General features: G+C 42.5%; 1 protein-coding gene across 4 annotated transcripts in view; it reads right to left on the bottom strand.

Moving 5' to 3' along the window:
• eml6 (EMAP like 6) overlaps nucleotides 1–15,717 on the bottom strand; it is a 100,945-nt gene that overhangs the window by 10,546 nt on the left and 74,682 nt on the right. For 2 of the 4 annotated variants that reach the window (XM_079559851.1, XM_079559853.1), the window contains exons 20-31: nucleotides 14,887–15,089; nucleotides 13,086–13,197; nucleotides 12,051–12,178; nucleotides 11,548–11,689; nucleotides 8,605–8,757; nucleotides 8,393–8,524; nucleotides 8,219–8,307; nucleotides 7,580–7,756; nucleotides 4,755–4,989; nucleotides 4,493–4,619; nucleotides 3,350–3,364; nucleotides 1,293–1,371 (exon numbers count right to left, since the gene is read on the bottom strand). In XM_079559851.1, the coding sequence (XP_079415977.1) occupies nucleotides 1,293–1,371; nucleotides 3,350–3,364; nucleotides 4,493–4,619; nucleotides 4,755–4,989; nucleotides 7,580–7,756; nucleotides 8,219–8,307; nucleotides 8,393–8,524; nucleotides 8,605–8,757; nucleotides 11,548–11,689; nucleotides 12,051–12,178; nucleotides 13,086–13,197; nucleotides 14,887–15,089 (1,592 nt within the window). The remainder of the gene's footprint in view (nucleotides 1–1,292; nucleotides 1,372–3,349; nucleotides 3,365–4,492; nucleotides 4,620–4,754; nucleotides 4,990–7,579; nucleotides 7,757–8,218; nucleotides 8,308–8,392; nucleotides 8,525–8,604; nucleotides 8,758–11,547; nucleotides 11,690–12,050; nucleotides 12,179–13,085; nucleotides 13,198–14,886; nucleotides 15,090–15,717) is intronic. The other 2 variants (XM_079559852.1, XM_079559854.1) reach the window with 1 other exon arrangement.

The raw sequence follows: 15,717 nt of genomic DNA, 5'->3' as shown, positions 1-15,717 counted from the left end.
TAAATAAACATGACTTGCCTCCCTTGCCAAAACGAACTGACTCTGAAACATCTAGTCCACAAATTTGCTGATTCGTTAAACCCTAATATGATGAAGGCTCTCAGTCGTCCTGGGATGTGTTCCACAAAAGCTTTCAAACAATAGTCACCTGGATTGACTGAGTAAGATATTTCAGCCATCACCCAGTAGCTTGGTTCATTCTGAATAATGAGATTTCAGAATTAACAAAGCTCCAAATCCAAGTCCAGATGACAATTTCTTGTAAACCCTCGCCATTATTAGCAGCAAATGAATAATTAAAATCTAGGATTTGCACTGTCCCTTAGCCTGGCCAGCCACACTCACTTCTTTCTCTTTCATATTCGAAAGAAAGTGGTACTCCATTTTAGAATAAAAAGAAGAGAATAGTCTGGTGTGCCAGGTTAGCTGTCCTTAGCAGCTGTTTTAGATCAATATTGCATTCTAAATCAGAATCAGAATCAGAGGAGCAATTGGTTTTATAATCATTATCAGTGAACAGGTTCACACACTTGGAATTTTTTTGGTGCAATTGTGCAACATGAAACATATAACATAAAACAAACAACAAAGTCTTAGATAGTGATAAAGATGTGTTGGAGAGTATGACTTAACAGAGTTGCCAGAGATTACTATAAAAAGTAATCCGATTACTGATAACTCATTTAAAAAGTCACTTTGTTACTTTACTGATTACTTGATCTTAAAAGTAACTAAGGTAGATTAAGTTACTTCATTAGTTACATTCAGCAGCTGCCGACATCACTTCCACCGCATGACCACACACATGACATCTGCTTTTACAAACACTCTTTACTGGAAGTGCATCTTAACAGTTACATGAACATTGTTGCCAGAGACTCAGAATAGTGACATATTTCCATCTTTATCCTCAACCCATGTTCCTGTCATCAGGCTGAAAACATGACTCGTAACATATGTTACGCCTCTCACTGACAGGCAAAAAGAAAGGAATATGTATTTAAAAGAAATGTATTACTAAGGAAAATGACCAAATAGCAACTCACAGTGATTTGGAAAAGTAACTTTAATCTGAATACTGGTGTGGAAATTGTAATGCGTTAGATTACTTGTTACTGAAAAAAGTAATCAGATTAGAGTAATGCATTACTAAGTAACTCGTTAATGGCATCACTGTTACTAAATACCTGCCGAAAGCAAAATACCCCCTCTCTGACTGCTATTAGGCCATGTTTACAGTACGTTGCCGTGCCTCTGAAAAACATGAATCAATCTCTGCAATGTAAACCCACCTCTACCGCGCGCTTCTTCTTTGAGACGTTGTTCTTCTGCAGCTTTTCAGGCTGTGGTGTTGCTCGACTTACTGGAGGCCTACGAAATCAACGTACAGATTTTCAAAAACAATGACCACATTTGACGAGAATTAATTTTAAAGGAGCGTTAAGCAGCTGGACAAACAGGTAAACATTTAGGTGAGAAACCGATGATGCCACAATCATTGTACGGACACGTCAACCACCCTTTTTAGCACCAGTCGATGGAGAGGACGTCGGAATGCAGCGTGTCAATGAGTTTGGAAAAGTTTTCAACCCATGGGAAAATGCACTCAAAATAAAAGTTGTTGCAAGGTTTCTGAGCTTCCAGGTGAAGACTGAGGTCAGGTCTACACGTTTCAAGGATGTCTGTGATGCTAACGATGCTAGCACACACACACAGCATGGACAAACAGCAGGACAGAGTTACCTGGATCCCCTGGTGAGCGGAGGGACAGAACCAAGTACAGAGCTTTAGAAACAAACGCAGACGCACAGGCACCCAACTCACTACACAGAGAAGCACAACACACAACCTTATTTTCATTAAACTTGTCCTTGTGAGGTTTGGAGATTTTGACCCCAAGGAAGATAAACAGACACCGAGTTGTGTTTTGCTACGTTCATCCAACTCGAAACGCACGCCCCTCATCTGCTGATGTCAAGGTGATTTTTAAAGCATGTTTTTAAGGCGCTATACCCATTTTAAATAGAATTTTATTTTGCAGACCTTTGTGGGAAAAAAACGCAAAGTGCACCAACTGGGAATCTGTAAATCTGCTTTCTAATAGTTGTTACATTACCGTGCTCCCCCGGGAGGCGTTAGAAAAGTCAAGAATTAGTTCAGACCACAACTATTTAAAATTAACTAGTTTGCCTTTTTTGTGAAAATGGTCAAAATTAATCTGGTATACTTTAACCTTCACACAGCTTCACTGGACTCGTTCTGATAATTTCAGCACTCAAATTGTCTCCACTACAGATCATTTCTTGCTCATCACAGCAATTGTTATTCGCTTAATTTAGTCTGCTGCACTCTCCTCTCCAGGTATGTTGTGTTCTCTGAAATCTGGTCACCCTCGGTACATTGACTTAATTAAAATCATCGCTTTTCCAAACAGGCTAATCTTTTTTTAAATTATAAAACATGAATGCTAAGATATTCAAAAGTAATTCAAAAGTAAAAATCTTTAAGGAAGATGACAATAATATTAATATTTAACCTATGTAGGGTGACCATATTCTCCAACTTAAAACTGGGACACAATTCGGGAATATGCTGCAGGAGTTCCAAATCTTAACAGTTTTTTCCCATGGTGAATGGCGAAGTAAACTGGGACTGTCCCGGGTAAACTGGGACTGTCCCGGGTAAACTGGCACGTCTGGTCACCCTAAACTTGTGGCACCTGTTAATCGCAATCGATGAAGAAAGCAAAAAAACACAAATAAAAAAAGTTAAAAGTTAGGTCTTCCACCTGTCGCCATCCGCATGTCACACACAAAGAAGAACACACAGAAACCCTGGGCTTGACCTCGAGAGAAACCAAGTGAGTGGCCGTGGCTACAGCTAAATGCTACATGCTAGCGCAGTGCTCTCATGCTAATGTTAAAATGACCCCAGACAGTAGAGGCCAACATGCTAATTGAGTGTGTCCAGGCTAACATGCTAACAGCATCTGTAGAGGCTAACATGCACAGGCAAAACAAAACTATTCTTTTCATCCAGATCTTTGTTCTATGACAAGCTGCAGTGCCTTTAGGCAGCGAATGGTCAGCAAGATCAAATCAGAACTTTTCAGTTGACAGTTGAGTGGGAAAGGGACATTCAGTTAATTGCTGTTGCTGTGGACTAGTGTCCATGACAAACCTCCTTATTTTAGCTATGGGCTGTAATTATCTGACGACTGGTTTGTAAAAGAATGAACAAATATTTCCGATACAAGTCTTACAGTAACTTTTTTTCCTCAATATAGCTAAGGATGGTGCCCAGCCTCGGCACAAGTTTAAGTACAGCTCTAAAGTCCTGTCATACTTACTTGACAATGCCCTGCCTCCAGGGAATGCAAGTTAAAACACAACACACATATTAAGTTTCCACAGGCAAAATTGACACTCAACAAGTAAGGGTACTCCAATGGGACAAATCCATATGCTCCATTTCTCCATGAGCAATGAGCATTGTATTTTTCTTCATACAGTATTAACTTATTTTGTGTACCTTCTGGTGAACCATTCCTTGTTGAGCATTCAAAGCTGTATGCTTTTATATGTAACAGAAACCATGCAACTGAGAGTTTTTAAATCATGTCATGTCTGGGATGTTGTTTTGTGTTTACCTTTCCAAAAGCAGAATTGCTTCAATAGTGAAAGAAGTGTGTCTTACATCATTATACTCTTAACAACATACTGTTATTAAATGGTTATGGCCCTGTTTACACGGCAATGGTCGTCAGGAAAACGAATAAAATGCTATATTTGATATCTATCTGCATCTACATATTTACACGGTAACGGTGTCAAGGAGAACGCAGTAAAGTTGTGTGGCATCCAGCCAAGGGCACTGTGTAAAGTTTAGCATGGTGTGGCTTTCTGTGGCATTCTGATGCAACCTAAAGTGAAAAAAGTCATAACAAATATTCTTCCACGAAATGTATGAAGCCTCTAAATCTTGCATTTTGCAATTGAGTGTAAGCCAACATTTAGCAGTCTTTTACAGTCTTCATATGATGTCGTCGCTCCCTGTGAGACCACAGGTGCCCAGTTGACATGAGGCAAAGAGAACGGCCTCCTGCTGGAAATGTACGGTAAATGATAGGTGGCTCTGAACAAATCAATGTCATTTTTGAGAAAACTCGTAGCCGTGCAAACAGCCCTTGTACAATGAATGACCAGACATAAGCATGAAGATGCACAGGCCATGCTAACATTAAACACAGTCACAGACACAAAAGCAAAATGATACCCAACCTGTCGTATGTTTGTGTGTAATTACAAACTTAGACATTTGCGGTATGTACTGCACATGTTCAAAAAGAGAATACTACAAACAGTACCAAATCAGGATAAAAAACATGACTATGATAACCTTTTTGTTCCACATTTGAATAACATCCAAGTGTAAGCCATCGCTCTACTGATGCCTTAGCTCTAACACACGTGTGCTGTTCGTGTGGACATACCTCTCCTCTGCAGACAGCTCCTTCAGCTGGTGCTGGGGCTTGGTGCCTCTCATCTCTCGGATGCTGCCTGCGTACATCTTCGTGGTATAGTCCACAATTTTCTCCCGGGCCACGTCGCTGTCGTAGCCTACAGGAGCACAACAACATAAAGCGGTAAGATGCAACGCTCAAATCCCGGATTCAAACTTGTGACCCTGTGTGCAAGTCATTTCCGGGTCTTGTGAGCATCAAAGTGAGAGCATGGCACTCGACTGGCACTGACCTCCATCTTCCTCTGTGTCATCGTCAGACTCCTCGCTGTCAACGGGGGGCCGGTTGTCTCGAAATAGAAGCCCATCCCCTTCCCCTGCGACACCGCCCCCTCGCTCTCTGGTCCAGATCATGAGGGCGGTGTCAGACCCGCCCACGGTCAGGAGGGCGGAGTCGTCCTGAGCCCAGCGCACGTTGGTCACTTGAGCACTGTGGCCCACGTACTTCTTAAAGCGAGCAAACTGGCCCTGGACAAAAATGTATTTGTATACAAAGTGACGGTCACGAAGTCACAAAGTGTAAGTCATGAAGTCACAAAGTCACGAAGTGTAAGTCGTGAAGTCACGAAGTGTAAGGCATGAAGTCACGAAGTGCAAGTCATGAAGTCACAAAGTCACGAAGTGAGAGTCATGAAGTCACAAATGTAAGTCATGAAGTCACAAAGTGTAAGTCATGAAGTCACGAAGTCACGAATTGTAGGTCATGAAGTCACAAAGTGTAAGTCATGAAGTCACGAAGTCACGAAGTGTAGGTCATGATGTCACAAAGTGTAAGTCATGAAGTCACAAAGTCACGCAGTGTAGGTCATGAAGTCACAAAGTGTAAGTCATGAAGTCACGAAGTCACGAAGTGTAGGTCATGAAGTCACAAAGTGTAAGTCATGAAGTCACGAAGTCACGAAGTGTAGGTCATGAAGTCACAAAGTGTAAGTCATGAAGTCACGAAGTCACGAAGTGTAGGTCATGAAGTCACAAAGTGTAAGTCATGAAGTCACGAAGTCACGAAGTGTAGGTCATGAAGTCACAAAGTGTAAGTCATGAAGTCACAAAGTCACGAAGTGTAGGTCATGAAGTCACAAAGTGTAAGTCATGAAGTCACGAAGTGTAAGTCATGAAGTCACGAAGTCACGAAGTGTAGGTCATGAAGTCACAAAGTGTAAGTCATGAAGTCACGAAGTTACGAAGTGTAGGTCATGAAGTCACAAAGTGTAAATCATGAAGTCACGAAGTGTAGGTCATGAAGTCACAAAGTGTAAGTCATGAAGTCATGAAGTCACGAAGTGTAGGTCATGAAGTCACAAAGTGTAAGTCATGAAGTCACAAAGTGTAAGTCATGAAGTCACGAAGTGTAAGTCATGAAGTCACAAAGTGTAAGTCATGAAGTCACAAAGTGTAAGTCATGAAGTCACAAAGTCTAAGTCATGAAGTCACGAAGTGCAAGTCACGAAGTCACGAAGTGTGGGTCATGAAGTCACGAAGTGTAAGTCATGAAGTCACAAAGTGTAAGTCATGAAGTCACGAAGTCTAAGTCATGAAGTCACGAAGTGTAAGTCATGAAGTCACAAAGTCTAAGTCATGAAGTCACGAAGTCTAAGTCATGAAGTCACGAAGTGTAAGTCATGAAGTCACAAAGTGTAAGTCATGAAGTCACGAAGTCTAAGTCATGAAGTCACGAAGTGTAAGTCATGAAGTCACAAAGTGTAAGTCATGAAGTCACGAAGTGTAAGTCATGAAGTCACAAAGTCTAAGTCATGAAGTCACGAAGTCACGAAGTGTAGGTCATGAAGTCACAAAGTGTAAGTCATGAAGTCACGAAGTCACGAAGTGTAGGTCATGAAGTCACAAAGTGTAAGTCATGAAGTCACAAAGTCACGAAGTGTAGGTCATGAAGTCACAAAGTGTAAGTCATGAAGTCACGAAGTGTAAGTCATGAAGTCACGAAGTCACAAAGTGTAGGTCATGAAGTCACAAAGTGTAAGTCATGAAGTCACGAAGTCACGAAGTGTAGGTCATGAAGTCACAAAGTGTAAATCATGAAGTCATGAAGTCACGAAGTGTAGGTCATGAAGTCACAAAGTGCAAGTCACGAAGTCACGAAGTGTGGGTCATGAAGTCACGAAGTGTAAGTCATGAAGTCACAAAGTGTAAGTCATGAAGTCACGAAGTCTAAGTCATGAAGTCACGAAGTGTAAGTCATGAAGTCACAAAGTCTAAGTCATGAAGTCACGAAGTCTAAGTCATGAAGTCACGAAGTGTAAGTCATGAAGTCACAAAGTGTAAGTCATGAAGTCACGAAGTCTAAGTCATGAAGTCACGAAGTGTAAGTCATGAAGTCACAAAGTGTAAGTCATGAAGTCACGAAGTGTAAGTCATGAAGTCACGAAGTCTAAGTCATGAAGTCACGAAGTCTAAGTCATGAAGTCACGAAGTGTAAGTCATGAAGTCACGAAGTCTAAGTCATGAAGTCACGAAGTGGAAGTCATGAAGTCACAAAGCGTAAGTCACAGAGGGCCAGATCTTGTGGCAGCGCACGGAGGGGCGCAGGCTCTTGGCTAATTATTTTCCGAGTGGCGGAGCTATATGTGCCATTCGCCTCCGCCACCTGTGAGGGGGCGTCACAAGAGGTGGTGACTGCACTGATGGAAACACGGCTGACATTCACTTCCTCGTTTACATTGCGCTGTCTTGCATTCTTTCTTAAGCCTTAGGCTCTCACAGGTCAAACTAAAAACTTCATTTACCCCATCGTGAGCTATACAATGTTCACGTCTCGAGAGAAAAAGAGCTACAGCGTCCGCTGTGGTGCGGATCGGCCCGCGCTTGTCGTGAACGTGAAGCAAAACAAAAGCACATGTTCCCCCCCCACTCCCACACAACCACTCTCCTGGACGCGGAGTCGATCTGGTTGGAGGAAAATGTGTGACTCCACCCACTTAAATGCTAAGTCTGGAGTGGCAAGATCACAAAGTGTGCTCCTACTGAACGCAAAATGTCGTTTTGAGACACAAGATTGGGCCCAAAGTGTTTTGAAAGCAATCTGCTGAGAAAGAGTTCGTACTCTGACGGGGAAGCTGAAGAGTTTGAGAAAGCCGAAGTCGTCCCCAGTGGCCAGCAGTGTCCTGTCTCTAGTGAGGCAGGCGGCGTTGATGTCAGTCAGGTCACTGTGGGTGGGCCAGATGCCCTCACAGCTCGCACCCAGCACACTGGTCCAACTTGCCCACTCCATCCTCTCCAGCTGCACACACACAGAATACGCTCACATTTAGAGGGATTATGAAGATAATATTCTTTAGTAAACTGACTTTTGGAGATTTTGCACATAATAATTATAATAAAACCATACCAATATATCCCTTCATAATACACAGGGAGTTTAGATAGATTTGTGCTATTTGTCCTATGTTTCCACTGTATCGAAACAACTTCATGTAACAGCTTCACTAGCCTAAATTAGTGTTTACACAGAATATGCCAACACTTTGCTTTCCAGAGCATCTTTGGAGAGTGAAACGCCAAAAAGGTGTAATTCAAATTTAAATGTTATTTTAAGGAGAAAAACAATGCTTTTATCGCAACCTTTGAAAACAAAAAGGCACATACACACGTCCCACCTTTGAACAACCATGGCCCACCAATGCCCCACAAAAGAAATAATCTCTTGAGTTGCCTTGGATCCCCACTAACAGCAGACACCCACCTCGGCGTTCCTGATGGTTTGCCTCTTTCCTCGTGGAGCTTCAAAGAAAAGCTGCTCTTTGGCTCCGGAGTTGACTTGCAGCAGTTTACCTATGACAAAACAGGCATAATTCTCTTTCACACATCTGTCGGTAAAACGGTTTCACTGTGAGCAAAGCTAAGTGCGAAGCAGTACCCCGGATGTCCCAGTCGATGTGGGTGACATAGCTAGACGCTCCCTTACACGTGCCCACCCGTTTGCTGCTCAGGACGTTGTAGATGTCCACGAAACTGTCATGCGATGCCACCGCCAGGTATTTACCAGAGTCTGCACAGAGGTACACAGGCAGAGGTGTTAAATGTTCATGCAGTAAAAAAAACCTAAAAGAAATAAAGGAGGTGGTGTACCGGGGGTGAAGCGTATGTCTGAGATTGCGTCCCTGCGGTGGTGGAAGCTGATCAGATCCTCCAGAGTGTCTGCGTTGACCACCAGCACCCCTCCGTCGTTCAGACCCACGGCTAAGGCCTTCCCGTCAGGGGAGAAGGCACAGCACCGCCCACCTGCACAAAATCTGGATCTGTAATACACTATGCAGACAGCAGGGGGCTCCAAGACAGAAACCCTGAATGATTTATTACATTATAAACAATGAACATAATGCACACAGGGATTGTACAAAGTGAACATGATAATTACGATATAGAGACAGATAAACAATACATCTTTGGCCTCATTATTTATCGTCTGCACACTTACTTTAATTTCTTGAATGTTTTCCTTATTTTTTACCCTAAGAAGGTTGTATTTCATTGTATTTTATGTTTTGTTTATGTTGTTTATGTTTTGTTTATGTTTATTTTCCAAACAAAGCTTTACTGTCATTTTTTAGCTTTAGAGTTAGTTTCTGTGGCATTAAAAGCTTTTCAATAATATTGTTTATCACAATTTTTTTCGTGGCTCAATATATTGAACTTCAAAATTCTGTTATTATGATAGGTCTAGTTGACACTGATTTCCGATAAATAGCGTGAAGTGAAAACAGCATCTTTACAATGCTGTTTTCACAGCACAGAACTATTTGTGGAAATATAGTGTGCGTCAATTTCATGAGCTTGCAGGCTAGTCATTATTAGCATTTCTGACAACAACCCTGAAAAGTGAGGCTCAAAGTCAGGAAAGCTGGGAATGAATTTGGGCACATCAACGTGTCCGATGATTTTGTCTGAATATTAGAAATTCAATTCAAATTCAAATTCACTTTATTTATCCGTTAGGAACTTCATTTGCAGGAGAACTGCCAGTATGGGCCCGATAAAAACAATACATCCACAGACATTCAACAACATACAGCAATAATAAATACATTAAAAAAACAGAATAGTAGGCCTTCGATAGACCAAGGTCCACACAGTCATTTATTCAGCAGGCGGATGGAGGTCGGGAGGAAAGTGGAGGTCGCCCTCTTTGTCCCCAGAGGGAGGGACCTGAACCTGCGCCCTGACGGCAACAGGGCGTAGTGAGAGTGTAGAGTGTGTGAGGAGTCTGAGGAGATCTGGGTTCCTTTCCTCAGAACTCTGGAGTCATAGATGCTGCTGAGTGAGTCCTGCTCCTGACCAATGATCTTATTGCTGATTTTGATGATTTTATTGAGCATGTTGCGGTAGGTGAGAGTGAGTGAACCAAACCAGACAGTGATGTTGAATGTGAGGATGGATTCAATGAAACATTTATAGAAACAGGCGAGAATGGACGGGTGGACTTGGAGTTTGCGGAGTTTACGGAGAAAAAAGAGGCGTTGTTGACATTTTGAAAATATGTGTTCAGCATTGAGTTTGAATGTGAGTTTAAGGTCAATTATGGAACCCAGGTATTTGTATGAATTAACCTTTTCTATTATTTCGTTGTTGACAGTGAGTGAGGGAGAGCTGGAGTGGCCATGTTGGAAATTGATAGTCATCTCTTTGGTCTTGGATACATTTAAATCCAGACAGTTCTCCCGACACCAACGTGAGAATGAGTCCAGTTCAGTTTGCAGTGATCCCTGTGTGTTTGTAGTGTCCATGATAACTGTGTCGTCTGAGTACTTGATGTAGGTTATACCTCTGGGGTGGTGCTCCTGCAGTCGCTTGTGTACAGAGTGAAGAGAAGTGGAGAGATGACTGAACCTTGAGGAGAACCAGTGGATATTGTCCTGACAGCACTGAGGTGGCCGTTCACTCTGACCCTCTGATCCCTCTCCGTGAGGAAGGAAAGGACCCAGAGGATGAGGTGAGGGTTGGCGTTCATCTGGAGCAGCTGTAGTGAAACTACATTTTGTTTCCGCTGTTTTAGATCAACATTGCAAGTGCAAATAGCGATAAAGATGTGAAAAATAAAGATAAGATAAAGATTGTTACCAAATACCTGCAAAAAGCACAATACCTGCTCTTTAAAGCTGTCCTGCTCTGCCCCCACCCATCACCCATCACCCATGCCCCTCAGTCCCCCAGCACGCACTGATCGTAACACTGAGGATGGATTCAGTGAGAAACTGAAATTTAATTAATCTTGTGAGCTACACACATTGATTAGCAGAATAAATAAGATATTTAGCAGAGTAAAATTGTTTACATTAATATTATTGTGCTAAACTGCAACTTTCATGTTAGTCTGTGTTGTTAGTCCGCATTTATTGTAAAACATAATACTTCCATTTCGAACTAAGTTTACATTACAGTGCAGATGTTTCATTTCCCAAAACCCTCGAACGCCTCACAGTCTCCTGGTGCCTGCTGTAATTATATGGAGGAAAAAGACCTGGCGGCTCCCTGTAGATATTGGATATATATTCCCCCATTGAAAAGCATTGGACTTTAGACACCTTAAAAACAACTTTAACGCCTGGTTTCAATTTTTTCAACACTAAACTAGGCTAGATATTCCTCCTGAGATAACGCTGGGTTAGTCACAATTTAAGAAACCAGGCTGGTTTTCGTAAGACAAATTTTAGAAATCTCGAACTTAATGAGGGTCGGACTGTTAGCATTAAAGCAGCGCGAGCTACACGTCACGCAAGGGCCCAGTCTACAGTGAAGATCCCGCCTTTATGCCCTTTTTAGGAACATGCTTCAGAGCAGAGTCAGAGCTGGGGAGGGGGAGTCTGTAAATCCGCCATGACTTCCCCCACGACCATAGTCATTATGGTAAACGGGGAGGAGTGAGCTGAAGCTGTCCATTGATATATACAGTCTATGTGCAGGACCAACATGGACGTTTTGATCCTCTTTGCATGTGGCAGAACTGACCTGCACTAAATGTGTGTTTGAAAGGATGTCACAGGTGTGTATCTTTGGGCATCGGTTGGTACGGACCTCTCTTGAGTTTGCGCACGGCGACCATGCGGTGGTTGGCCGATGTCTCCCATAGGCGCAGGGTCTTGTCGTCGCTGACCGTGGCGCAGATGGGCAGCAGAGGGTGGGCCGCCAGACCCCACACCTCCCCCTCCATGTGACCCTAAACACAGAAGAAAGTTCAGTCATTGTAGAAAAAAACGGATTGGCGTTCACATTTGCGCCTGTTAAAAGCTTGAGTTTTTATGAAATATTGTACATTAAAGGCACTATAAGTCATGTGTATCAGGCGAGTGGGTGCTATGATGCCCAGAGCACATCCATCTTTCTTCAGCAGACACCCGTCACCATGGCAACAGGTGGCAACCAGACGAAGAGATGCTCAGGGAAAGCCAAGGTGAACAAAAATGAATACTTCAACATTTTATGGTGGTTTTGTAAAGTCTGCAGGACACAATATTTCAACTTTCATGCTGCAGTTGTGACTCCTATTTCTGTACTATCTGGACATCCTTCATCCTCACCTGGACCAGCAGGGTCATGGGGCCGGTCTTGTCGATCTCCAGGATCTCTCCATTCTTGGTGCCCACCAGGATGTGGCCGTGGCCCAGAGTGATGGCCCTGATGGAGGGGTTGTCCTCCAGCAGCAGTCCTTGAATCACACCGTGGTGAAAGCATTAAGGTTTATATCTCATGTTTCTAAATGAAAACTTTCAATGACCTGAATCTGAATTGCAAGTGGTGAATTTGTCCATGTGGGGGCAGTGTTTAACAGTTGAATATGTCAGTAACCTTTACTGTTCAGTGGTTTTATCTCATTACTGCGACAGAGTGGAGCCCCTCACTTGGAACCTTTATACAGCAATGACCAGAAACGCAACATGAACTTAAAAACCAAAGACTCGAGACTGGACTAGGACTTGAACCCCAGAGGAGAGAACAGAACAAGAACCATTTTCTTGGAATTTTCTTTCCGAATGATTTTATGTTTTGTTTGACACAATCTATGGCGTCATTGAAAATAAATATTTTTTGCTCAGTTACTCTCAGTACTCAAGTAACATTTTCTCCAAGTACTTTGTCACTTTTACTTGAGTAATTGTATGGGGCACTACCTTTTGTACTTGTACTTGAGTAAACTGATTTCAACGTAATGTTACTCTTACTTGAGTAAATATATTGGCTACTCTACCCAGCTCTGATCACTGATACACATTTTGATGCTGTTGGTCCAGGGACAGCATTACAGCTCAAATAAATTATACACATTTAAGACTAATGGTCTTTTATGGAGGAAACACAATTGTTCTGTTTTCTGGTTCGAGATGACAAATAATCATCTAGTTTTGTATCGAAAAAAAGTATTGTTGATTTCATGAAGTCAAGTCTATTAGGATCCCGCTCTGACGCCAGCATCTTTTACCACATCATTATAAACAGCTTTAGGGGATCCTTTGATAAGGATCCGGCATCATAATCGTGCTCATTTGCGAGAGATAATCTGTCATCCTTTGCGCTAATCTGGGAATTAATCTGTAAAAGTGCCGCGTCATGTTTACCTTTGGATCCAGGCGACAGCGCGGCTCTCTTGATGGCGTAGGTTTTCAGACAGCGATCAAACATGTCGTCCCACAGCTCCACCACTCCGTCCTTCCCCCCCGTCACGAATCCCTGACAAAATCACATCACGACCACTTACAAAACGTCAAACTTTACAAGTGGAAAGCTGTGGGGAGTTTGTTTTATTTCCAGCACACTCTGAACCCTTCACAAGCAGCATTGACGAAGAAAACACGAAACCGATATCACAAGTTCACAAGCTTTCCTGAACTTAATATTGTGTCCCTTATGCTACATCCTGTGCTAGCATGCTAACTGTTACTGCTACTATAGTGCTCCAAACATTACCACTGCTGCACCCGTTTGCTGTGAGTCTCAGCATAGTTTCAATACAGGTCGGACACTGAATTTACAGACTGGAACTTTAAAGTGGACATATTGCATAGGGTTGCCACTTCCAGCACAGGTTCTTCTCGGCCATGGTGACTGTGACTTGGTACCGTTAAACGATTACACTATGCTATGGGAACAAGTTTAGGTACTACCGGTATTGAAAAAATGAAAGTATCAGCAGCAGGTACAGAAAAAATCTTATATCTTTAGATCCAAGTTTTGATGCTGTTGGTCCAGGGACAACATTAAAGGAAGTCACTTGGTTGTTTCAGCTCAAATCCCAATTTTGATTAATTTTTTTCCCTATTTTTGGTAATATTTTTGCACAATGTTTGCCCCATTTTTCTTTTTTGCAACATTTTTTGGCCCCAATTTGTTTTCCTCCTAAAAATGAGCAAAAAGCTTGTACTAATACTTTCCATTATTTTTTATTTTACACAATTTTTCCTGGCTTTCGCCACAATTTCTCCCATTTCCCCCATTTTTTCCCAAATGTTTCCACATTTTTCACACATTTCTTGACATTGGAGATGAACCCGATACTGTAAATTTGCAGATCTTCCAAACATTATTGTTCCGTGTTCTGGTTCTAGTCGTCTCAAAAAGGGTCTCAAAAAACAAATATCGTAACTACTGGTATCTAGTCTCACTGTTGACCTACAGTAAAATAACCCAATGATGTCATGAATTCATTGTCATTCATTGTCCTCCCCCTGTAAAAAAATGTTTTGCTGTAAATATGTTCTACTTGTATAATGTGGATGAAATTAATGGGAAATAATGCCATGATTCATTTAACGGTTCCATTAACTCCATTGTTTAAAATGATCTGCTTAAAAGAAGTCGCCACTTTATTCATTGGTTCCCACATTAACTTAACTTTGCTTTTGTTTTCTGCAGCACTTTTAATTTTTTGTGCCTCCTGTGTCCAAGGGGCCCCAACCTGAGCCCCTGTCTGCAATATGATAACAACGCCCCTGCTCCTGGCAGCGAGAAATGCGCTCTGACTTTACTTCCTGAGCCCAGATAGTGTGTCATTACTATGTCCACCATATGCTCTTGTTTAGGATAAAGTCACACTCTGGACACTGTCAGCCTCTGCAGAACCAGGAAGAACGTTTTAAAATTTGAAATAATGTGTGTGGTAAGAAAAGACAGTCATTCAGCGTGAGAGACTGGGCTGGTCGGGTTTTTGAATCAGCCTGGAGTGCCATCTGCAGGCAACAGTGTAAAAAAAGGAGAAAAAAAAAGTGAAAACAAGCTTTCCCTTCCAGTTAACAGCATGCTAGCCAATCAGTGATGCCTTGATGAACAAACTTCAAACGGCCTCAAAATAACTGTTATAATGGCAATGGGGCAATGAACCAACAGCAAATACTGGTACAACATGTACAATAGTCTCCTCACCTTGTCCAGCGAGAACATGGCGAACACCGGGCCGTCGTGGGCTTTGACAGTCTTCAGCAGCACAGGCTCCTTCCAGATGTACACGTCTCCATTGGCCGCCCCGGAGAACACCAGAGCGTCCGTGCGGCCGTAACACACAGACATCATTGTCTCGGGACGTCCCACGCTCCTGAATGCACCACGCTGGAAGGTCAAGCCCCCTCCTGGAGAACAGAGTAAGAAGAGGCTCAATACGATGTCGGGAGCTCTGTTTGTTTGCTTCTTCAGATACAACACAATACAAAACAGCTATGTGCTAACTACCAACCATTGTGCAGATGTTTGACAGAAAAGAAAACACTTAATAGTTGAAAATACAGCAAAATTATTTGTATAACTTTTCAATTTCAAAACATTTTAGACAAATCTTCATGCTTTTAAACTCTTAATATTTGAATTCTAAAAAAAGTCAATGCAAAGTAAGAATGGGATCCCAGCATGTAATGGGTTGGACTGTTGAGCTCGATTGCTATATGGATATTGGGTCGACATCTCACTGCATGGACCATCGACCACTTCACGGACCGGCCATGGTGCAGCTGTGAGTCTGACGTGGTCGTCTGCAGCACGAGGTGAGGCACAGGAGGGTGTTAGGCAAGCTCACCTCCATCATGAACAACACCTCCCACCTACTGCACGGGACTGTAGAGGAGCTGAGTGTGATACAAGTGTTAATGGGATGATCAGGGGGTCTTTCATTTCCCCCTGGTGTCTCTGGCCAGAAAAACCCCACTTGCAACTTCGCTGCCTCCGGGTTCGAGGCGCAATACACACTAATGGACTCACGAAGAA

The sequence above is a fragment of the Gobius niger genome (genome assembly GCF_951799975.1).
Source record: "Gobius niger genome assembly, chromosome: 7".
NCBI classification, from domain to species: Eukaryota; Metazoa; Chordata; class Actinopteri; order Gobiiformes; family Gobiidae; genus Gobius; species Gobius niger.
This window is presented reverse-complemented; position numbering and strand designations above follow the sequence as displayed.